Source organism: Neolamprologus multifasciatus, chromosome 19, assembly GCF_963576455.1.
Source record: "Neolamprologus multifasciatus chromosome 19, fNeoMul1.2, whole genome shotgun sequence".
Lineage (NCBI taxonomy): Eukaryota > Metazoa > Chordata > Actinopteri > Cichliformes > Cichlidae > Neolamprologus > Neolamprologus multifasciatus.
This window is the reverse complement of record NC_140457.1, coordinates 12,355,953-12,380,565: the sequence shown is the minus strand read 5'-3', so window position 1 is coordinate 12,380,565 and position 24,613 is coordinate 12,355,953. Positions and strand designations below refer to the sequence as shown.

Genomic DNA, 24,613 nt, shown 5'->3' with positions numbered 1-24,613 from the left:
GCAAAAGTCATACCAGCTCTATATTGCTGGATTATCTCTTGAACCTCTTAAATGCATCATATTCCGTATTATGGTTATATGTTAATTCTAATACATTTTTCTTCATTCTAACTTTATTATCTTATTGACAGTAAGTAGGATAGGACTGAAGAGGTTTTATCAGAAAACTGAAGTGGAAAATCTGAAGTGAGATCTGCACCTAACACTGTAGGCCTGCATTAATTTATTACATTAGGACATGCGTGTTGTTTGTATTCATATGTATATGCTGTCTAAACTGATAAGAAGTATTTATTATACTTACATTCTGACCTTTGGCACAGCGTGTTAACATGGACATTTGAAGGCAGCACCAATATATTGGAGAAGGCGGGATTATGTGTCGTTACGACAAAAGAATCCAATCAGAGGCCAGCTTTTCACATAGTAACCCCAATCAGCGAATAGGGACTGGCTGGTTGCGAAGGTAGTGGTCGTGGTGGTGTACTGGAAGAAGCAAGTGTTTCCTCTGGGCTTGTTAGCTGCAAGGTTTAGTAACAACCTTTTACTCGTGTATCTGTCAGGTTAGGCGCCGAACTTAGCGGCGTTTGATCCCTTTGTTATGCATTATTTGGTTTCCGCATGCTAATTTTGCAATCTAGCTTGGCAGGTGTATCTAAATCTGTCTGAAAGCATATTTGAATATAATAGGGACACGAAATTACGATGCCATCCCCGATGGAGGGATCTTCCAGAGAAGGTGACCTGTTTACTGTGAAACACGAGCTGAAAAATGGTAAGTTAGCTGGGAGCCGGTAAAACTCAATGATGTGAATTTCATTCGATATTTATGTTTTGGAGACACGTGTCGGAGCGAGAAAAATGTTAGCGGGGCTAGCTTAGGGGAGGCAACTGTCACTGTCAGTGATCGTTTGTAGTAAGCACTAACATCAACGTTACACTAGTTCAAACATGGCAGAGGAAAGCTAACAACCGACTGTCATTACTATTTATAACGTTACCGCGAACTCACACAAACTAACGTTATCTGACCATATTATTACGGCGAGCTAGCGGTTAGCGTTTGTTATAAACCGAACTCAACCAGGGAAATAACATTAGCTTAAGCTAGTTGTCAGCGTGTAACTAGGTTAAAAACAGTGAAATCTTCATCGATGCTCTAAGTTAATGCCATTGTCAACGCCTTAACTTATTTTGCTGGGTTTTCCTGCTGTTGCCTGTGTGTGACTGTTTTTGCTGTCACAGCTAACTTATCCTCAGTCAAAAAAGGCAGAGCCAGCTGCAGTGATGTCAAGTCCAACACGCTAATGTTAGCCTATAGTTTCATTCTGCATATTACACAATAGTTAAGATCACCTGTAACCTTAGCTACAGCTGTTGCTTCTAACAGTGCATGCAATGACATATTAATCTCCTAAGCAGCCTGGTTAACTTTATACTACTAAGCCTCATCCCTAAAAGGGTAATCTACTGAAGGACAGTATAGTGTGAGTTCACTAAGAATTTACAGTAAATCTAGGCAGGATTCACAAATAAACAGAGATTTTAATGTTAGTGTTCGAAAGAGGGTCTCTGTGAAGAAGTGAAGAAGTCTGCTTGGTGAAGTTGGACAGTGGACAACTAGGTTATAATGATACAGCGCTCCTGTTCAGGCTACAACATGACTATGCTGCACCCCGATTATTGCCCTGCCCTAAAAATGCAGTCTGTCTAGTTGTCACTTTTTTCCCTGTGTGTTTCATTTAACACAGTGAAACTTATGGCTACTTTGCATCCATGCTGTACCATTTTGTCTGTGGAGATGTCTTAGTCCAGAACAACCACACAGTTCTCCAAGCTCATATGTCAATATAAAAATATGTCAATATCAGTTGTCATTGCACCTCCCTGTCTTCCTGTTGGAGATCAAGGCAGAGCTGTACTAAATGTGGCTATGTTATCATAAAATGAGTAATCATGCTTGTGCTGGCAGTTGCACAATAAAAGAATATTCTTGCTTGTCCGGGGCTTGTATTAGATGTTGGTTCTTTAACAACAATCGCTCAGGAAACCAACCAAGCACAAAGTTTAACAGATCTGAGTTTGTTTTAAGTTTTTAATTTTTTTTTTTTTAACGGAAGCATAATTTCCCTCCAATAAAGCAAAGGGATTCCTAGGACTCCTCTGTTAGGCTATTAATAAACACCAAAATCAAACTGGGCCTTGGCAGGGTAAGCTTGACAAGGGTGTTATGCAACCTGAATCTCTGACCTTAAATTTGAAGGACAGCTTTGTTGTTCTGAAATGATACAGTGTGCGCTCAAATTGCCTAACAGTTGCAGCAATTGCCTTGTGTGTAACTGGAGAAGCAGAGGAAAAGATTAAATCAGCCACTTTAATTGCTCAGTACCCTATTTTCAGAGTGTGAGACAGAAGGAATGTGTTCACTACAATGGACATGCATGTCTAAGAGTGTGCCATGCTCAGTCAGCTGTACTGGGAGACCATGATTTAGTGAGACACAGGGAGTCACAGACAGTGTGTGCTGAATTCAGTGAAGATCTTTAATGGAAGATAATGACCTTTTGCTGGTTAATTTAGCGAGTTTGCTTGCAGTGGAAGGGAGGATTATTTTGTAGTGCTGCATATTTAGGAGACAGGAAGAGCAAATGTGTTTTTGTAACACTTGTTTACATGGAGGAAGTTTGGTAATCATGCATGTGTTATTTGCGGTCATTTTTTTTAACGTAATGGTGAAGTGAAATCACCATAACAATGCTACCAGTCTGCTGTTGTTGGTGTTTTGTTGTCTCTTGTTTTAATTTGATGGTTCTTTATTTGAAAGCCCAATTCTCCAGCTTTTAAACCTTTTCATTAAGTCTCAGTTAAGTCACATAGTAAAGTGCATCAGAATTCAAAACTTGACCCCAATCTACAAAACAAGTGTACCAAAAAATGTCTACTGGTAGACATGCAGTGTTGATAACTCAACAGTAGTTAAAAACAAATTAAGATTTGTTTTGTTGATTAATAGTCGATAAGAGGAGATTTTTTTACTCATAGTCCTTTATTTCATCCCCAATAGAGCACACGAGCATGGTAGTTAACAAACCATCTTTAATCCTTATTATTTAAGGCTGGAAACAGATATATTATAGAGCTGTGGGGTAAAGATCGGACCAGAAATGAGACCCTTCAGTTTTCTATTACAATGTGTATCCACAGTTTGTGCTTCTTTGAATCTTAGGTATCTTGAGTTTAGTATCTAATCTTTAGCCATTAATAGTTATTTCTAGGTACTGAAAAATGCCAGGTGGGAGCTTCATAGTGCAACTGCATACAGTCAGGCTGTGAGTATAAACAAGGATGCACTATGGGAAGCATTGAGACATTTGCTGAACATTGGTATTAGCCTATATTAGCCTGATTAACTGGTACTGGGATATTGCTAAACAAAATCGCATTTGCAAATGTCAGTGGCCGATATTTATGTGTTATATCCGTTTTGCACTGGCCTGCTTTTTTCCCTAGAACAAAAGGGGGAATAAAAAACAACAAAAACCAAATGAAAAATGAAAAATAGTCATATCCAGAATTTCAGAGCATCCCTAAATATAAAGTTTTTCTTGTAGCAAGCGTTAAGTGATCTTTCAGGGCTAATAAACTTTACCTTATGTGATTTAATTGCTTTGGAGAAATCATAAAAATATAATTTCACTGACAATTACTTTTCATGCCAAATATACAGTATGAATATATTTTAAAGTGTCTGTGTATATTGACAATCAAGCCATCTTTATTATTTCAAGTATTCACTACAAATATATTAATATTTTTATTTTTACTTTGACTTCAGCCAACCTGACGGGCCATGTAGAGAGGGTGGGGATAGAAAACTTTGAGCTATTAAAGGTGCTGGGTACTGGAGGTAAGTGCAGTGTTACTTTCCCTTAATGTAAACTTGAACATTCAGAAATGTGTTTGCACGCCATTCTGTCATCCAACAAAAGTGTTTTTTTTGGAATGCTAAGCGTGTCGAACTAGTGTTTTCTGTTTACCCACCTTCATTGAACTTTGCCCTGTCTGTGATTATTTACCTGCCAGCATATGGAAAGGTGTTCCTCGTGAGAAAAGTCAGTGGCCATGATGCAGGAAAGCTTTATGCCATGAAGGTTTTGAAGAAGGCCACTATTGTACAGAAGGCCAAGACTGCAGAACACACGCGGACGGAGCGGCAGGTGTTGGAGCACATTCGCCAGTCTCCATTCCTTGTCACACTTCACTATGCCTTCCAAACAGAAACCAAGCTGCACCTCATTCTTGGTGAGGATATTTGATAATATTTTTTTTTAAATTTTAAGACAAATTCAGATTTTAAATTGTTACATCAAAGATTTAAGGCCTCTGGCAACTGTCTGAACCCAGTGGAAAACCCCCACATTTTTAACAGCTAAATATATTAATGTACGCAGAGAATAAAAATTGTTTTTCCTTGTAGGGACATTAACCAACTTACATAACAAACATGATGTTTTCCATTATAGATTATGTAAATGGTGGGGAGCTCTTCACGCACTTGGTGCAAAGGGTGCGGTTTAAGGAGCAAGAAGTTGCCCTGTATAGCGGAGAGATTGTCTTGGCACTAGAACATCTACACGAGGTGACCTTCAGATTTAGCTCAACAGTAAACAGTAGCGCTTCTTCCATCCTTTATGCTTAACCTGTGTTTCATTTTCTTGTTCCAGCTTGGGATTGTCTATCGGGACCTTAAACTTGAGAATATTCTACTAGATTCAAACGGTCACATAGTTCTCACAGATTTCGGCCTTAGTAAAGAATTTGATCAGGTACAGTTTGCCTTTATGTGTTTAAACCTCTCAAACCTTTTCTATTCTTAAAATACGTTTTAGCTAATAAAACCCCAAAAAAGACATTTTGCTTTTTCTTTAATGCCCTCAAAAACCTAACTGTGAAGCCAGATTTTTACTTTAAATAGTGTGGGTTTGGGTATTTCACATTAGAGATATTTTTTCATCAGTATAGAGAAATAACTACTTCTCATTTCCTTATTACAAATGCAGAGAAATATTAGGATGCAGCGTCTGTTAGGATAGAGTATTTTATCTCTATTCTATGTCATATTTGTCTTACGAAATGTTTTGTTTTGTTTTTAAAAATAGGCTGAAAGAGCTTTCTCTGTCTGTGGCACCATTGAATATATGGCTCCAGAAATTGTGGAAGGAGGAGAGTCTGGGCATGACAAGGTAAATTCTAGTTTCATGTCATTGCCTGTTTGATCAAATTATGTTGCACACTCTCCAGTGAGAAGTCACGGTTAGGTGCTTTCATGCATTCCAGGCGGTGGACTGGTGGAGCCTCGGCGTGCTGATGTATGAGCTTTTGACTGGTGGGTCGCCCTTCACTGTTGATGGAGATGAGAACTCGCACACGGACATTGCCAAGTATGAATTCTCCTTGATCATGAGCCTCAGCTTGCAGCTATATTTCAGTTATAATCAGTCTATAATGCTGCTGTATATCTCTCGCACATCACAGGAGGATTGCCAAAAAAGATCCTCCTTTCCCTAAAGACATGGGACCACTGGCCAAAGACCTAATCCAGCGACTTCTTATTAAAGATCCAAAGAAGAGATTAGGGTCGGGGCCTAATGGAGCGGAGAATGTAAAGAAACACCCATTTTACCAGGTGGATTTCATTGCCTGTCTTGTAATGGTCACGATATTTAATATAACTAATGGACTGAGATGTCATTGTTTTGTACTGAGTATTTCTACATGGTTTTCGCATTAGAAAATTAACTGGGAGGACTTGGCAGCCAAGAAGGTGCCTGCGCCGTTCAAGCCAGTGATTCGGGATGAGCTGGACGTCAGCAACTTTGCAGACGAGTTCACAGAGATGGACCCCACCTACTCTCCCGCAGCTCTGCCTCAGAACTGTGACCGCATCTTCCAGGTGGGAGGGAAGGAAGACATCTTAGACAAGCAGACTGTGTTTTGTTGTGACTCATGCTGCTGTTGTTTGCAGACAGGAATATTTCTTTGTGATCCTTGCAGGTCATCGCACAGGACACCGTTTATCGGCATTTGTTTAGAGCCCGTGTTGTCTGGGCTTTGGTAGCAGGCAGTGTGAAATGTTGACACGGATGAAAAATCGCATTATACATTATCCGCTTTTTGTCTGTGACTATATTTGACATACTTCACAGCAATTGAAGTAATCAAGTGAAGTTTTGAATGTCCTCAAAAGGTTGCTGTAAGTCAACATGAGTCTGTCTGTGTGCATTGGTATTCAAATTGACTAAAGGGTCTTTTATTGAAGTAATTGCTGCCATATGCAGCTCTTATTGAAGTAACAGATGTGAATGACTATTTTTGATGTAGCTTTGAACCATAATATGGCCCACAACTCCATGCCAGCTGATGGCTGTCTGATGTATTGCATGAAATTTCAACTCTGATTGCCTTCTGGATCCTTGAGCATGCTAGATCAATAGATCCATTAACGGGCTTCTCTCATGGAATAAAAGGTTACACTTTGAGAGCATCACCACGTCTGTCTCGGTTACGCCTTCAGTCTTTGATTGCCAACTTCATCTTGGCTTTTTTCACTCTCAGCTGCCATTCATGTAGTCTGAAATTTTGTGGTCTTTATAATTTGCAAGCCTAGCAATCTCTGCGATAACGACAGCAATCCCAGTTTTAAACCGTGCACTTGCTCCCCCGCCGTGTCGCACAAAACAAAATTAAAATTGCATTAAGAGCGCCAAGATGTAATTTCACAGCAGAGCAATCAAATATTCAAGCCCGGCAATTTAGGGCATCTCATTCATTCAACACCCATCCTTCCGTCCATCCATTGCTGTCACTACATATCACACAGCTGTGTGTGTGCCGGTGTAAAAGAGAGAGGGAGAGATTAATGCCAGCTCAAAGCTCTGTGCTCCCCACAGCTGGAATTAAGCAGGCAGCGCTCCACAATGACAGGCCTAACAATAGGAACAGCTGGACAGCCACTGTCAGTCACACATGAACAGAATTGGGCTTATTGTTGAGCTGACAGGCTGGTTTTGATAGATTTAAAGAAAACGACGCAATTTTTTTATTTTATTTTAAGGGACTCTATTTTTCTGTGGCAGTGGAGGAAGTTTCCTTTTCTCCTGCCCTAGTCCATCTCTCGCTTTATGTCTTAGTAAAATGTAAACACCTAGGGCTCTTGTGTTTTTATTTGCAGGGTTACTCTTTTATGGCCCCCTCCATCCTCTTCAAGAGGAATGTGGTGATGGATGACCCTGTCCAGCTGTGTGGGGGTTCTGAAAAGCCAGGCTCAGCTGCGGTGGCCCGCAGCGCCATGATGAAGGTAAAATGAATGGTTTGGTTGGTTCTCCGAGCACAAACACACTTAAGCTAATGGATGCTGTCACAGACAGATGAGAATTTTTCCTTCCTTTCCATTCCACTTGAACTTTATTTTTCTTCTGTGCTAGTTTTACTGCACTCACGTTCCGTTTCAGGCTTAATCCTGTTTATTTAATGGCGTTTGTTCGTGAATACACTTGCGTGTCTTTGCAGCATAATGCTTTTTGAAAAGGTAGCAGTGCATTACTTTTTGTGCGCTCAGTTAGCTTAAAGCTTTCTCACCAACATCCTGGGAAACTGAGCTGCTTTGCAAACCTTAGCATTTTCTATTTATTATGAGATTAGTCATAATGGTGAAAGGTATTGTAATTATTTATCTTAGTCCTTTTCAGTTTGCTGCTTCAATAATCTAAGAAAGCGGAGGGAAAAACAAGAAATTGGGCTTTTAAATTGTATCTAAACAATGAAGGAAATTAGTGGTTTAACTAGCTGGCTTTTCTTTTCTAAAGTTTCCACTGGGTGCACATTGTAGGTTTTAAATCAGATTCTGGTTAGCAAACAGGAAGCTTATTAACGGTATTTCTGTCTTATCATGTGACGATCTTAACTCTTTTAGTTCATATCTAAAGTCGAGACTTTCAGTGCTATTTTTTTAAAGTCCTCGTCACATTTGTATTTCTTCTTTTTGATTTCGCATGTGAAGTGTACAGGGTTGGTGTGGTGACATACTTAAAAACAACCCTTTGTGTAGCATAAAACTAGAATGAGAGAAGAATTATTATGAACATTATTATGGGTGAAAAGAGCTTTGGGGATTCTAGCTGTAATTGAATCAGGATTTTTAATATAAATTCTGCATACAACCTCCAGAAAAGACTTGACTAAAAGAAAGGGAATAGAAAGAATGAAGAATGTCAAGTGTACCAAGTATTCTCTGTAGAAAACTGAAAGCAATTAAGGCCCTGAGATAATACTCAGATAATTGGCAAATTAATTTGGTCATAAGTAATGTAGGAACTTGCAAAATCTCTACTTTAATTCTACGAACAAACATCCTATATCAGGCTATAATATTTAATGTGAATTTTATTTGCGTGATAATAAAATATACACATAATTCGTACTTTTTGTGATTATTTTTATGTGTATTTGCAGGACTCGCCTTTCTATATGAGTTATGAGATGGACCTGAAGGAAAGTGCTCTGGGGGAGGGTAGCTTCTCGATCTGCAGACGGTGCACACACAAGAAGACTGGGCAGAAATATGCAGTCAAGATCGTCAGCAAGAGGTACGAGTTCACTGGGTGCACACATGTGTTTGTCAACTCAGATGCTTTTGGCTCTGTCTTTTGTTTATAGATTTACTGGATCAGTTGGACCGCCACCCTCCTCCACTCCCCTGTTCAGCCAAGTCTGAAGCCAGTCTGAGAAGACTAATAAATGTTAAACTAACAAAGGCCAAATAATGTCATAATTCGACCTGATTACATATTTTCCTGATTTTTCCCTATGAAAAATCCAGGTTATATAAGTAGATTACTTGGTTGTTTTTAATGCCACGTCCTATAAAATCCCATGTATGCTTACAATACACTCCTCCACAGTTTGGCACCCAGTATTATAGTTCTGATTATAGTTGACATTAGGACTGATGCAAGGCAAACACATGTCCAGTATTTTCCAGCTCTTCCTTGGTTAGAGCAAAACTGCCCTAAAATATTTTGGAAATTCCCCTAAAGTAAACAAAATAAATAAAAGAAACCTAATTCAACACAGTCTGCTGTTAGTGATTTGTGGTGATATTTTCCAGTGTGTTCTGGGTTATAAAAAGATCTTTTTTCTTATACTGTGTTGTGCGTGTTATAACAAAACGTTAACGCGGTACAACTAATAGTGTTGTAATGTGTGTAAATGTTTTGTCTTCTTTAAAAAAATAAATAAATCTTAGCATATTATGCTCCTAAACACGTAATGCAAAAGTAGGAAAATGTTCCACTTCTCCTGTGTGTGTATATGTGACTACCTTTGCTGTAGGATGGAGGCCCAGACTCAGCGGGAAATAGCAGCCCTGAAGCTCTGCGACGGTCACCCTAACATTGTCAAGTTACATGAAATTTACCACGATCAGGTAAAGATAATCGCATCCGTTACATTTGCCTCCATAAATTCTGTTTTCCATGGCTCTCTGCCTAGTCTGTGGGGACTGCAGCCTTATTAAGTCGAGGAAATGGAACAAGGCAGATTAATGGGGATGCTGGTAGCCCTCTGGGTGTTTCTTTATCTCTTTGCATATTGTTTCAGGAACATCTCACACTGTGCTCAATATTTCGCCTCAGATTTATTTCTAAACTGCAGCTGCACAAACATCCATTTTCCACCACTGAATAGTAACAACCTAGATTCACTTGTTTTGCTAATCGAGCCGCACACTTAACCCAAACTAAGCGCGCATATGTTCTAAATGTAGCTTACCCCCGGTATATGGAAGGTGTGACCGTGTGTGTGACTGTGTACAGCTTCATTAGCCTCGGTCCTTCATGCCCAGGAGCACCACTTTAGTCCTGATGAGCTCAGTGGGGTTATTACTGTACCTCACAGGTCTGTGACCTAGATCAAAGCAGCACTGCCTCACCCGCCTCAGCTGAGTCCTGTCTTTGTTCCCTAGATCCTGCACTAATGAGAAGCTCAACCCCGCTGCTCTGGCACATCATTCTCCTGCCACTTTGTTTGGCCCCTTTCATTTTTACTTAATACCAATGTGGTTTAATGTCACCATCATGAGATCAAGGATGTTTTTTTGTGTGTGTTTGTTTCTGTTTGTTACGCAATAGAAAAATTACAGTTTAATATTTCACACATCACTTTTCAGTTGTTTTCAATGTGGTGTTCAAGCTTTGAAAGCAAGATTGATGATATTTTAGGAAAGACAAACTCTCCGATATTTATTTAATTGCCAAACATTTAAGAGTGTTTGTGCATACCGAGCTAATTCAAGGGTTGTTAAAGAATATAGGTTAAGAGTGGGTGTAACAGACGTAACCTTATCCTGTATGTGTTTGCTGTAGCTTCACACGTACCTGGTTCTGGAGCTGCTTGGTGGAGGGGAGTTGCTGGAGAGAATCCGCCGGAAACAACATTTCAGCGAAACGGAGGCCAGCTGGATCATGCGCAAACTGGTGTCTGCTGTCAGTCACATGCATGACGTAGGAGTTGTGCACAGGGATCTTAAACCGGAGGTATTGGAGAGCTACTCAGCCGAGCTATTGCCAGAGATTTCTTTCTGTCCAAGCACAGTTTGTATCTTTGTGATGAATGCAGGCTGGCTGGATTGTACGTTTCTGAAACAGAATTACTGTGTTTTTCTGAACTTTGTATGATCTGTCCTTCTGTCGTTCTCACTCTGCTATTTTTTACAAAACAAGAGTAAAATTGTTTGACCCCAACGTGGGTCACAAGTACCTGGTCAGTCATGATGTACAATTTACTACTTGAGTGAACCAGTTCTGCTGAGCTGAGAAAAATGATTGCTGTGTGTGTCTCAAATTGCTTTGTAGAACCTGCTCTTCACAGATGAGAGTGAGAACTCTGAGATAAAAATCATAGACTTTGGCTTCGCTCGACTGAAACCACCAGACAATCAGCTCCTAAAGACTCCCTGCTTCACCCTGCAGTATGCTGCACCAGAGATACTCAAATATGATGGCTATGATGAGTCCTGTGACCTGTGGAGTCTAGGGGTCATCCTGGTGAGTGGAGCAGCCATGCTCAGGTTAAATCAAAGCACTATTAATTTGACAGAGGATCATTGATTGTTCAGCAATCGGGGAGAGAACAACGAGCAAACCGTTATCTGAGTTTTTGAATGGTGAACAAGCTGTTTATGCTAACGTTACCATTTACACTATATGAATGATAGATTGATGTTCATGTGGTGAGCCTAGGCTTGTTGCATTGTTGGTAGGGTTCAGTTGGCTGGAAATGGAAGGGCATTGGATCTTTAAGTTACTTTAAATCCTGACTTAAGGCTTTAATTTGAATTCCATTAACCTGTTCTATTATTAATATTTTTAGGTACAATTGTTAATTACAGTTATAGCTGATTATATAATTAATATTTTTTTATGATTATATAATTAATAGATTAGTAGGCCTTTTTTTATAGATCAGTACATTTTAATGGCCATGTTCAGAGCATCGCATTGCATGCCGACCACTGTGTAGTGGCGATCGTGGCTCAAGAGTTGGGAGTTCGTCTTGTAATCGGAAGGTTGCCGGTTCGAGCCCCGGCTTGGACAGTCTCGGTCGTTGTGTCCTTGGGCAAGACACTTCACCTGTTGCCTACTGGTGGTGGTCAGAGGGCCCGGTGGCGCCTCTGTCAGTGCGCCCCAGGGTGGCTGTGGTTACATTGTAGCTTACCATCACCAGTGTGTGAATGTGTGCGTGAATGGGTGGATGACTGGATATGTAAAGCGCTTTGGGGTCCTTAGGGACTAGTAAAGCGCTATATAAATACAGGCCATTTACCATTTACCATTTAGTAGGGTAATGCACTAACATGGATCAGTTCCTCATGTAGCTCCACTTAAGAAGATCCAAACCAAACCTGTCATCCTTAGTAGTACCTGTTATCCAAAGAATGGTTGGCTGTTCATAGGTGGTGCTTTTTCGTAAAAAAGTCAGAATATAAATTCCAGGGTATATTAGTGCGTTAAGTTATTTTGCTTGTTGAAATGCTATATTCTTGGCAAGTAAAATTTCATGTAGCTGTCAACTCAAAGACATTATGAAAGTATTGCTCTGTACATGAAAGGTAGATTTTTGATGAAACTCATGGCTCTCACAGGTTGTAATAGAACTAAATAACTGATCATTGATTAGCCCTATTCAGGAGCATCCTTCTTTGTGACTTAACGCCATCACTTTCCACAATGCTCCAGGAAAGTGACCTGATTATATAAATGTATAATTTACACAAATCTTTTCAGAACCCAGATTCCCACTTTAAAGCTTGTCTAAAAATGCTTTTGACTGAAGTGTTTCTATAACCAAATAAATGTTTAATCAGAAGCTTCATATACTCTTGATTTGCACATCTTATCCAGTTTGAGGATTAAACATTTGACGCAGGCCACTCTGATTAAGCAATCAGCTGTTATTTTAACTGATTTTGGTAGTAGTTTAGGCTAATCTGTTTTGGATGATATTCATCTCCTCTTGTTCAGCAATACAAACTTCAGCATCCTGTGGTGAGCTGACACAGTTTATGCTCACCACAAAAAGAAGCAAAACCTGCCCCACTCTAAGACCTGGTAAAGGCTATGTGGATATGTCATCCTCATTCAACTTTTTTTTGCATGGAAGAGAAGAATTAAAAGGAGAGGTAGACAGGATAAGGAAAGGACACATAGTTGAGAGAAAGATTTCTGTAGTTGGCCAGTCATCCGTACAGAGCCATGGCTCTATGTTTAAGTGCTGCTTCCCACCGTCGCCCCCTGGGGGGATATGGGTGTACTGTGCCTCTTGGAGTTTTGATGAAATGGCTACTGACATGCTTTGTGCACAATGCCCTGGAAGCCAACTGAGTTGAGATATAGAGGGAGAGAGAGAGAGATCACAGCACAACAGAGGCTTTGCTGCCAAAAGGGTTCTTCCCAACTACTGTCATTTTAATGAGAAATATGAGGGCAGATGCATTCAGGCCAAGGTGAGAGAATCCTGTTCTTTCAGCTGAGCACAAACCGCTCTTCTCTTGAGTGCTAGTTCAGCCATGGTCAACAACTTGCAGCATAACAATGGAAAAATGTGGACAGTCGTGATCGGTCAAGGGCGCTTTTAAAACATGTTATTTTAACAGTAAATGCGTTTAAACACTTACGTCTAGTTACTTAACCAGCTTATTGAAGGTAGTGTGGCACTGACAAAAACGAGCACATAGTGTTTTTTCATCCGCAGCTGTTGTATAAAAGTGTATAAATTAGATTTTCACTAGAGATACCTGATTTCTGAGGACAAAGGCATTAGAGATTTCAATGGAGAAAAAAGATAGTTGGGATGTTTTAAAAGATGTAAATTTAAAAAAAAAATGCAGTTATTCACAAAACATCAAAAGCACATATAAAGATAAAAGAAAAATGTCAAACCGCTTAAAATATCTGTTCATTTCAAATTTAATGACAGCATGTTTAAAAGGCCAGTTAGGATCCTTGAATGTTTTACTACAGAGCCACACTGATCTGTGCAGAATGGGGTTTGATGTTGTGTTGCTAGAATAGCCAAGATCTTCCCCGAAAAAGAGGTTTTCCTCATGAGAGCATTTGTCGCTACTAAACCTGTATACATAATCAGCATTAATGGTGCCTTTACACATGTCTATGTAGCTAATTCTATATGCACTATTGCTCTCAATTATCACAGATGCTGGTTTTAAATAGTGTGTTGTGTAGTTTGCAGAACGCAGCATCCATGAGTCTCAAAGAGATGTTCAGATTTTTCATATTTACTGTGAAGACATGAGTTTAGTGACAGTTCAATGTCTCTTTCAAGATTATATTGTCCTTTCAGTTTTATTTTGGCCTTATAAATTCTTCAAAATCATTGGATTATTGTGATATTTTGGTGATATACATTTTACACAGCATTCCAGTTCCTGGAAATCAAGGTGTGTTGTACTGAAAACAGAAAATAATGGAGTCGTTATTAACTTTGCAGTAAAGCTTTTCACAAAAACACTGCTTAGCTACACACTACTGTTCAAGTTTTGACACAGTTGTGCTGTTTGTGCTACCCAATTTTGTAAAACTAGCAGATTTCACATTTAATTCTATTTTATTTATACAGCACCAAATCACATCAACAGTCACCTCAAGGCACTTTATTGTATAAGGTAAAGACCCTACAATAATACAGAGAAAATTCCAGCAATCCGACCCCTTTTAAGAAAGCACTTGGTGACAGTGGGAAGCAAAACCCCTCTTTTAACAGGAAGTAGGTGTCAGAGGTGCGTCTACACTTTGTGGCGAGCTATGGTTGAGTCACCACAGTTTGATGATGTGGCACCTAATGTTAGCTCAGAGACAGAGAGGAGCTGAGAAAAAATAATAATTTAATTAGGTGACCAACAGTTGGCCTCACTCCAAGACTTTTCTCAACAATGTAACAAAAACCTAAATAAACGTCGCTCTCTCTTTAAAGTCTGTAACTGAAAAGCTAAGAGAGAGCTATTATAAACTGGTAAGCCAGTCTAAATGTGACTGTATTGTAAAAATTGCATTGAGATCTCTAAATCATCTTTATTTTAATATGTTTGTGTTCATAGCAGATTGCGTGGTTTTCTTTTGTTTGCAGTACACCATGCTGTCCGGCCAGGTGCCTTTTCAGTGCCAGGAGAAGAGCCTGACCCACACCAGTGCTGAAGAGATTATGCGCAAAATCAAACAGGGAGACTTCTCTTTTCAAGGAGAGGCCTGGAGAAACGTGTCCCAGCAAGCTAAGGACCTCATACAAGGTGAGGGGAAAAAACTGGCTCATTTTCTTTTGAATAACTTGAGCTTCGGTTTCTTTTTTTCCCATTTAAAAACATAGAAACATAGTGCACTAAATTTATAAAATTCCACTTAAATAGTACTACAAATTTTAGGATATGGTTATGAAAGTGAGTAGTGTTAGCTTGCAGCTCCAAGACTTCTGTTATCGTTAGATTCTTTGTTCCAGGGTCATTTTTTCAGAATAAAATAGCGACTTTCAAAATAAAGTAGTCCAGAGCAGGAGGTATGAACTGTTTTTGTGAAATTGTAAATTAGTTAAATAAATAAAATGAGGTTTATGCAAAAGCTTTGAGTCGTGTTTAGGGCAGATTTTGATGGTGCTGGTAGAGTCTGGAAGAAGAAATGGACAAGTAGTGCTCCATTAGTGCAATGTCAGTAAGTGATGACGTGTTTTGGATGAACTTTCTACTCACAAAGCAGCTTTCAGAGATCAGGTTTCCTAAAGAGGAAATAACATCCTGCCGGTGTCTCACCTTTTCTCACCTGGATTAAGAGCGTTAAAGGTAATTATCTGCGTCTTGTTCCTGCAGAGCTGCTGACGGTCGACCCTAACAAGAGGATTAAGATGTGTGGCCTCCGTTACAACGCCTGGCTCCAGGACGACAGCCAGTTGTCCTCCAACCCACTTATGACCCCAGACATTCTCGGATCCTCCACTGCCTCTGTCCACACTTGTGTCAAAGCTACTTTTAATGTATGAAATGTTCAGAAGGGTGCTAATGTTAGATAGTAGGTCAGAACGTTCCAACCTAATGTAAAATTTGGATTGTGTAGCTTCTGCTTAGTGTCAACCGGCTGTTATTAATAGAGATGGAGACCACATTATATTAACCGTATTGTGGGGAGATTAATTCAAACAAATGCTAAAGATATTAGTAATTTAAAATGCATCAAAAGGCACTTTGATACTGCAACAAAGCGCAGATGCTAGTTTTTGTCTTACTTGAGGTTGGATTTGTGTTGTTATTGCGATTCATCAAAATGCTGAATGGATATTAATGCGACTAATGATCTAATTATGTGACCTGGGTTTTGGCTAAATATTGATGGGATCTGAAATGTAAGATCACTTGAAAAGAGATGAGAGCAGTGCATTTCTTGGAAACTAAAATTTATAGAAAGTCTAACCAAACATGTGTTTTGTACTCGCAGGCATTTAACAAATGTAAGCGGGAAGGGTTCCGCCTCCAGACGGTGGACAAGGCGCCTCTAGCCAAGAGGAGGAAGATGAAAAAAACAAGTACCAGCACAGAGACCCGCAGCAGTTCCAGCGAGAGTACCCATTCGTCCTCCTCCTCCTCCCAGTCACAGGAGAAGACTTTTCAAGAAGGAGACCCAAATCGACAGCACTCTAACATCACTCCTGTCATCACCCCTGTCAACACACCGGTGCCCTCTGGAACAGATTCTGGGCACCAGCCAGCACCTCCAGCCTTTCCCTTCTCAGAAGGACAGTAAGACAGCCTGAGGATAATCCAGATTCAGACAGTTGGGTCTGAAAAAAAAGAGAAGAAGTTTGGCTTGGACTAGTATAGAGACATCCTTCTTCTTTCTCTCTGTCTCTGGCTCAATTGCATGGATGTCAGCACGTCTCTAAAACCAAGCATGCAGTAGGAGCAGCACTGTCACCTCTATATCAATCAATCAATCAATCAATCAATCAATCAATCAATCATCACTAGCAATAGCCTATCCTATCTTTTGCTCTGACTTTCTCACACAGACTATCAATCAGGGACTGGACCAGGAAGAAGTGTCACCAGTGTCCTAAAAGAAAAGGGCTGCCCTACTGCCCCCGGTCCAGAGAATGGAGAGACATCTTCAGTCTCGTCATTAAATCACAACATCTGTCCTCTCCTTTTCTGTCTTTGTCCGAGTTTTTAGAGATTTAAAGGGAAAGTCAGCGTTTACACCACAGATGCTTTGTAATTTCTGTCAAAAGGAGAGAGAAACAAAAGGCCACATGCCGGAGGATAATCTTACGTCTCTGCTATATGGAGCAGCTTATTTATATGTGAATTTTGCAGACTGAAATTTATTTATGATAAGCTATATTATTAACTTATTTATGGTTCATTATGATCTGAAAAGAAATAATGGATACAGTGAGACTAAAAAAAGAAGATATTTTGTGTATGTGTGCGTGTGTGTTTTCCTATCAGCTCAAAAAACTTTCCATATAGTCAAATGGTCTTTCATATATCTTTCTAGTTAGACATATCAAAGAGTCTAGTAGGTCAGTTTTAGTTTGTTTTGTATACATTGTAAGAGTCAAAGTCATGAAACCAGAGTTCTTTATAGGTACTGCTAATTATTTAAGGTGAATTTTAAGATTGATATTTGTTTAGTGGCTTAAAAAATATACATTTCCTGATTCATATAAAAGATGAAAATGTGTGCACATCTTTTTGTAAGAACCAAATGTGGATGTAGTATGTTCAGCCAAATCTGTGATTTTTATCAGTGAGTACTGCTGCCTGAGGCAGTGCAACCTGACTAGAACAGCTATATTTAGACTTTTTTTTTGTCTCTTATGTGGGAGTATGGCTACTGCCGGACTTAGCATTGCTGCTGTTCCATGTGGTCTGATCCTGAAGTCAGTATTTAGCCCAGCAGTAGAGGCCTAATTGTCTCATTATCACTACAACCAATTGGATTGAGCAGAATGTCCCAAATGGAAAATGAAGATCAGCTTAGCGTAAGGGTTGAATGCGTCAAGTAGTTTGAGATTTGAGCCTTCTTGGAACCAAGATGCCTGAGGGCAGTTTCAAGTGACCTCTTTTTTTTTTTCTTTTAGATTAAAAAATATTAATTAAAGGAAGGCTTATGTGCCAAACTGCATTTGAATGGTAATGTTTGCGTTTAAAGACAGTCAGACACTAGGACATTTGGAGACAATGTAGAGCAAAAGTAGCCCCGTTTTGTCTTCAGTCATAAAACTACTGCAAAATGCCTAACTTTGATGATTACAAGTTGTTGAGCACAAATTAGGGATGCACTGATTGATTATATTAGCCAAATGTTGGTATCTGGCTGCTATGGGCCTTGTTGACTCATTTCAGCAATTAAAAATGTCTGATGTGCGAATCATATCAGTGTTTAACTGGCTTATTGTTCAAGGATAGTGTGATGAAGCGTCGAAAGACTTCAAGTTCAGTTATGCTTATTTATAGTGAAGATTTCTTTGCTTCCCTGGAACAGAAGGTGGAATAAGTACATCAGAATTCGCCAGTCGGCCCAGAAGTTAACGATCAGTGCATCCCTACCACATGCTTCTTTTTACTATTGATGCCGTCCTCGCTCTATTTACCATGTTGTACTGCATGACTGAAAAGGTGATCTTTGCACTGTGTGACAGCTCGCACTTTGAGGCAGATATCTTGTTAGTATTAGGTCCCCAGTGCATGATATGACCCGAAAACATCAACCACTTCCTTTATTTGCCTTTGTGGGCTTTTTTGGGGGGCAGATTCTTACTTGATTTAATGTGAGTTTGTTTACTTGCTTAACCGATTTTCAATTCGGGACTTTTACTGTTTAAAATTGTGATGGGTGTACCAAAACCCCTTGTTACAATAGCCTAAATATTGTAATATCCCAGTGTTACAATTCTGGTGTTAGTTGGGATAGTTAAGGGAAAAAAATGCCATGCTCTGTTAACTGTTTTTTTTTTTTTTTTTTTTAAATTACGTCTTTGTCTGTTTTCATTGTAATAACTGAAATACTGTATTTTGCTGTTGTGTGGGGTACTTGGTGATCCATGTGTGAAGCTACCTAGAATCAGATCCTCCTGCTCAGCCAGGATACAGATTTTCAGTTGGACTACTGTGTGCATTTAAACACACGCTGTCATCCTCTTCCATTTTTACTCTGAATCAGAACCAAAGCATTAACTTCAAGGTAGCTGCTTTAAGCTGCATGAGACATTACCTTTCATGCAAATATGCAAAGAAATGCTCCATATATCACATTTTCTGTTTGTTCGGGTTTCTTTTTCTTGGTCCATTCAATGAACGATATTTTTTAGTACAGATGATTTTTTTTTTTTTTTTACAGCACACAATGTGTTTTCTTCAGAGATTCTTTATGGAATCAATAATATCAATACCCAGCACATTATCATGCTTAAATCTATGCATCTCTTTTACACTTTTGTGTTGCTTGTTTTGCCATTTCACAAAGACCTCATCGAATGGGTTTAAGCAGAGTGCTTAAAAAGGTGTAACAAAATTTCTATCCGCTGATCGTCTACAACACCAAATATTGTGTAATGTCCACATTGTGCCAGAAGAAACAGCTCTGACATGTTGGAGAACAGATGTGAGATGCTGTTAGTTTCTGGGACAGGGCAGATGGACTGCTGTCAGTCAGTTTGGAGACCAGTTTAAGACCTTGGGCTCTTGCTCATGTTTTTTGTTTAATTTTTGTGGTGTGTGCACTGTCCTGCTGGGAAAAGCAGTTATTTCGGTGGGAAGCGTACGGTGAAGGAACATCCACACGAATGGCGCGATCCAAGGTTTCTCAGCAGAACATTGCAGAGAGTGTTTTTAATGTTTTGGCTGATCAGTGTTTACAGTACTTTTACTCCCATAACGTCAGCCACTGTAGAAATGGAACAGATGGAAAAGATTCCCAGTATGAAAAAGCTGGAATCCTTGGAGCTAAACACTACAAAGCTCTCGTCTAACTTAGTTCGCATGAGTTCCCCGTTGCCGCCTCATTAAGCCTCTTTTCTTTTGTTTGGGTGTATTAATAGCTCAAGTGGAGGAAGAGGAAGAGTGTCCTATATTGAGCTCCCCTCTGGGAGCCAGGCTCTATTAGCTGATGTGCTGCAGTGCTGTTTGTTCCAAAGAAAATACCGTACTCTACTCACTGCCTCTGTGGGACCCAGCTCACTTTCTTTGTAGGGAAAATAACAGTGCATCACAGGAAAGGGTTGGTTTAGTATCACTGTCTCTTGGGGCTGATTTCCAAACTAGGCTTTCCTTCTTTTGATGAACATCTTGTTTATTGTGCCACCACGAGGAAGAGAGACAGAGGGAGGCCGGTTCTTATTTTAGGCCTTGTTGCCTTTGATACATTATGTTGTCAGTTCCCTTAAATTTTAACGAAAGTTCCTTTTCTGCCTACAGTGCTTCCTCGTTTCTAAGCCTGAAAGCGTCACACTTAATGATGCTAAACCTTTTTAGCATTTTTCCAACACTTAATTAGAGGGCTGGTAGTTTGAATTGTTTTGTGTAAACCAGCGACTGCTGTTGTACATTTTAGTCAGAGAAATTGGCTTGGGATGTTGTGGTGTGTTTTTAGTGCTCCGGTCCATGAAGTCACACATGGGATTAAGACACTAAGGGCAGCGTTGAGTGACATCCTGTACTGATTCTCAGTATGGTGCTCTTGTGCATGTGTTGTTTGTGAACGTCGAACATTTTGGACACACCTTGCAGCTAGTGTGGTTCTTTTTTGTCAACATTAAGGACGTGTACAGTACTGTGCAAGAGTCTTGAGCCAAGCTTCATTTCTCTATATTTTGCCAGGAAAATTGGAAATATGTGCAGTGAATTATCGGACACATAGAAACTAACTTGGAAATATAGTATATAAGCAAAATCAGAGTTTGTACAAAATGTTTCATTGTATGATCTTTCTTGGATGATCTTACCACATTAACAGTGTGTTTGGGGATCATTGTCATGCTGAAACTTGAAACCTGAAACCAGTGCCGATAAAATGCTTTTTGTTTTTGCCTGGTGGATAAAATCTGATGCTACTTTTCTGCATTCATGATTCCATCAGTTTTGAAAAGATCGCCAACACCACTTGCTGAAATCAAACCCAAAACAATGACTGAACCTTCACTGTGTTTTACAGATGGCTGTAAAGACTGTTGTACCTCTCTCCTGACTTCCAAAATGTTAAAATTTGGATTCATCACTCCATAAGACCTTCCCACTTATTTTTAGTCCAGTACTTGTATAGTTGACACACCTCAGTCTTTTTTCGCAGTTTCCCTCCTTTAAGAGTGGTTTCTTTAGTCACTATTCATTTGAGACCATTTCTAATGATCAACTGAAGGACCGGATGTCTATCTCAGGTCCTGCGTTAGGTCTTTGTTGGATTTTTCTTTTTTCTTGTCTAAAAAATGAATGAAAAAGCAGCCAGTGTCCACAGACCAACTTTTAGAAAGATTACAGAACTTTTGCTCTAGAAAATGTTAAAAAAGTTAACAGAAAGTATGTTTCCTTGGAAGCAAAATACAAAGAAGTGATGGGTGACTCAAGACATGTTGATTGGTCACTGCCTAATGTATGGAGCTGTCCAAGGTGCTGAAGTGCTCAAACTATCAGTTGTTTGAGAGAAGTGTAATAGTGCGATCCTTTAAAATGACCAGGCGTACATGATTGTTAAGTGGCTCAACTAATCCACAGAAAAAGTGCTTCAAAACAAACAAAATCTCCCGCTATGGCTAATGATAAGTATATTTATTGATACAATTTAGAGCACTTCCAAGTAAGGTAGAGCTTGCTTTGAAGAGCGAGAAAAGAAAGAGTGAATGGATAAAATGTCCTGCTTTGCTGTGTTTCTGTGTTGTAGATGTTTATATCAAAGTCTAAAATACTTCAATCAATGTCTGAACATGTAATCTCTGCGTGGAAAAAGCTCAGACTTCAGGCCGCTCTAAATTCTTAGTTTCTTGTTTTTTTGGGGGTTTTTTTTTTTTTGGTCTATTGGTCTTTGAACCTGACATTTTATGATGTCAGTGAGAGCAGATATCCCAGATATGGGCAGCCAATCAACAGAAAGTTGGCTTGGAGTGAGCAGGAAGGGAGAAAAGCTCAGTATGTGATAAAGAAAGAGATTAATTTGAAAGGTGAATCATGCAAAGGCACCCTGGTAGTGTCCACAAATGGCACTACTGAGATAAAAAGGACCTAATAAGCTCCACTTTGGATACAAATAATGTAATTAATAATGTTAAATAATATCCAGAATCATTTTAGCTAGGAAATGAAATATGTGAACTTTTTTTGTTTTAATTTGGGACTATATACTAACAGTTACTTTGATTAAAAGTATACAACTACAACTACACTGATGTCTCTGGGGCAGTGACAGCCATATGTATATATACACCCCCCTTACAGTTCAGCCTTTTAAAAGCAAGTGGTGAGCTACAAAGTGGCCTTGCTGAGCTACACTTACCTGCATGAGGACGTGTTCTCTTGCGTTAATTTATTTGACTCAGCGAGTGTTGCTCTATGTAAAGTTGGTAACAGATATTAATGCTTCCACATCCATGGGTTGTAAGGGATGTAAAGGCATCATCCTCATCATCGTGATCATCATCATTTTCGTCACCAGTGCAGCCATCATGCATGTGCTGATGTTGCTTGATTCCTGTCAATCTTTCTGTTCTTATCAAAACTTGTCCAAACGTACTGTAGCAGTGAATCCCTTTGAGATTGGTCACTAAACTGGTTTAAAACACAACATCAAGCTTTAAGGGCAAAACTTTGCACTTACATGTTGATTTAGTCACGCATATGTTGCAGGAAAAATGTCCTCTTTTGTGCAGGTTCAAATGTTTCTCATCTTTCTGTTTCTCTTGATGGTTGTTGTCAGATAATTCTAAGATAAAATAAACCTCAGCAGTAGTACTTTTTAGATACGGCGAGGAGACACCATGTGCGTATCTGCTTCTTAAGGCACTGTGAAATTCATCCTTCAGGACTTTTGGGCACACCGTCGATAGTATGAGGGGAAAAAACCCCTCAATTTGCTTCAATAAATGCTTTACGTGCTAGCTGAATACATGTGTATGTTTGATAATCTGATACCAGTAATGAGTCTTTTAATAGATCCTCTGCTTCATTGTATTTTTAAGTGTTTACGTCATTAATGAAGATATTTTGTGATACCAGGATTTGTGTGTATGAGTTGTCAAAAAGACAATAAACGTACGATTTCCTGTTCACTTGATGATTATGATTTTAATAAATCAGGTGTGAACATGTCATGTTGACAAGGGTTCTAAAAATATGTCAGGCGGCAGCCACCAGATGGCAGTGTTTAATAAAGTTTAACCAGAAGAGCAGTTTACTGTTCAATAAGCCTTTAGAAACGAGTAGAAAATTATGTTTAGCATATATTATCTTAAACATTGCTATAATAAATTGTGTCTTCAAGGTTGTTTAAATCACCACCAGATGTAAGGTTTATGCCATGGGTGCCCTAAATTAACATTATTGATAATTACCAAAATAATTTTGTATATTTCTTTAATGGTTAATTCACCAGTTAAGCTCTTAATATGAAGTGAATTTTTAAATGTCTTTTTTCCCAAAAACATAAAAATAGTAAAGCACATTATTATTATTATTATTTTTTAAAGGGGTTGAATATTAAGATTGATTCATTTCCGACTACAGTGTTGTGTCTTAGATTTAGGCATAAAAACAAGAATTCAATTTATTTGCCTCATAAATAACAATATAGTTTTTACTTATAAAATCACATTTGATGAATTTAAAATAGTAATAATTGTGTTTTCTTGCATTTGTTACAGTTTGTCTTTTAAATTTGTTAAGCACCCTAAGACTGTTTGTCTCCATAAATATGCCAGTCTCCTGTTATATCATTTTTATGTTTTGATTTACTTAGTTGCATACAGGGCAGTATTTACAGATGTAAGACAAATGTAATAATTTAATCATCTGGAAATATGTGAAAAAAGGGTTCTCAGAATATTTAAAAGCAAAATTATTACTGTTTGTGTTTAGTGTTAGAATAATGTTTATTAAACCAGCTTTATCTGTTTTCCTCAATACCAACATATTAAATGTCTTTTCCACTAAATTGTAAATTATTTGTAAATCATTAGCATTATTTACTCATTTCTCGATTAAGTTATTAATCATAGTATACGTGCCACAATTCAGAATCGGTGAAGTATGAATATAGTTTTTGAAATAGTTTTCTGCCAGTTTACTTAGCTGGAAGTTACTGTGTAATATCATATGCCACCAGGAGAGGATGCTCTACACCTCTCACCGAAGATGACTCTATGTCCAGTATAATTCATCTACATCTTCTGAAAAAAATCCCAGAAAAGTGAAGGAGACGGAGTTTTACATATTTAGGCAAAAGAATGTACAACACCAGACACAGTTTCTTTGGCATCAGTATTGTTTATAACAAAATACAACATGTTTACATTAAATATTTGGTATGACGAATAATTTTGCAGCTATAGGGTTGTTTTTTGAAGGACATGGCAGCAGAAATTCTACAGGAAAACATCATTTGTTCATGCAAATGTTTACTTTGCAGGGTGTTCAAAAAGATACTGTTCCCTTTATACTTTTTCCACCATCAAATCAAATGCCATTTTAATACAAGCCAGTAGGCAGGTCATGTTTTTGAGTGTAAGCTGGCTTCTGCAGGACACAGACTGATACAGTACTCCTGCATAATATTTAAAAAACAAAGCAGATTTTTCCTATTCATGGCTTTCAATCCACTTATTGTGGTTTCACCCCACTTGCTACTATATGCAACAATACAGATGGTGCACTTACAGAGCACTTTTGCCTGGCTAATTTTGCAACATGGACGCTCTGCAGGAGAAACTCATTATACAGTGTGTGTGTGTGTCTGTGTGGGGATCTGTGTGCGTGTCTGTGTGTGTACATGGACATGGACATGATATCTATTTT

The 24,613-nt window shown here is 38.9% G+C and overlaps 1 protein-coding gene and 1 long non-coding RNA gene across 3 annotated transcripts in view; both read left to right on the top strand.

Annotated features, from left to right (window-relative positions):
- LOC146496096 (uncharacterized) overlaps positions 1-24,613 on the top strand; it is a 236,414-nt gene that overhangs the window by 93,344 nt on the left and 118,457 nt on the right. The gene's annotated exons all lie outside the window — the stretch shown is intronic.
- rps6ka5 (ribosomal protein S6 kinase A5) lies at positions 418-22,870 on the top strand. 2 transcript variants are annotated; one of them, XM_085143214.1, is made up of 18 exons: positions 422-528; positions 691-775; positions 3,836-3,907; positions 4,084-4,302; positions 4,524-4,639; positions 4,725-4,826; positions 5,160-5,243; positions 5,338-5,441; positions 5,536-5,686; positions 5,792-5,953; positions 7,232-7,357; positions 8,512-8,645; positions 9,391-9,484; positions 10,422-10,592; positions 10,911-11,102; positions 14,701-14,860; positions 15,431-15,594; positions 16,053-22,870. In XM_085143214.1, exons 2-18 carry the CDS (start codon positions 706-708, stop codon positions 16,356-16,358), a joined length of 2,427 nt encoding a protein of 808 aa, XP_084999340.1. In that variant the 5' UTR covers positions 422-528; positions 691-705; the 3' UTR covers positions 16,359-22,870. The 2 variants fall into 2 exon arrangements, with proteins under 2 accessions (XP_084999339.1, XP_084999340.1); XM_085143213.1 differs by having other exon boundaries at positions 418-775.

Coding starts and splice junctions, on each gene's coding strand:
- rps6ka5 (XM_085143213.1), top strand. CDS start 706: ATGCCATCCCCGATGGAGGGATCTTCCAGAGAAGGTGACCTGTTTACT. Junction 5,442..5,535: donor TCGCACACGGACATTGCCAA/GTATGAATTCTC, acceptor CGCACATCACAG/GAGGATTGCCAAAAAAGATC. Junction 10,593..10,910: donor ACAGGGATCTTAAACCGGAG/GTATTGGAGAGC, acceptor ATTGCTTTGTAG/AACCTGCTCTTCACAGATGA.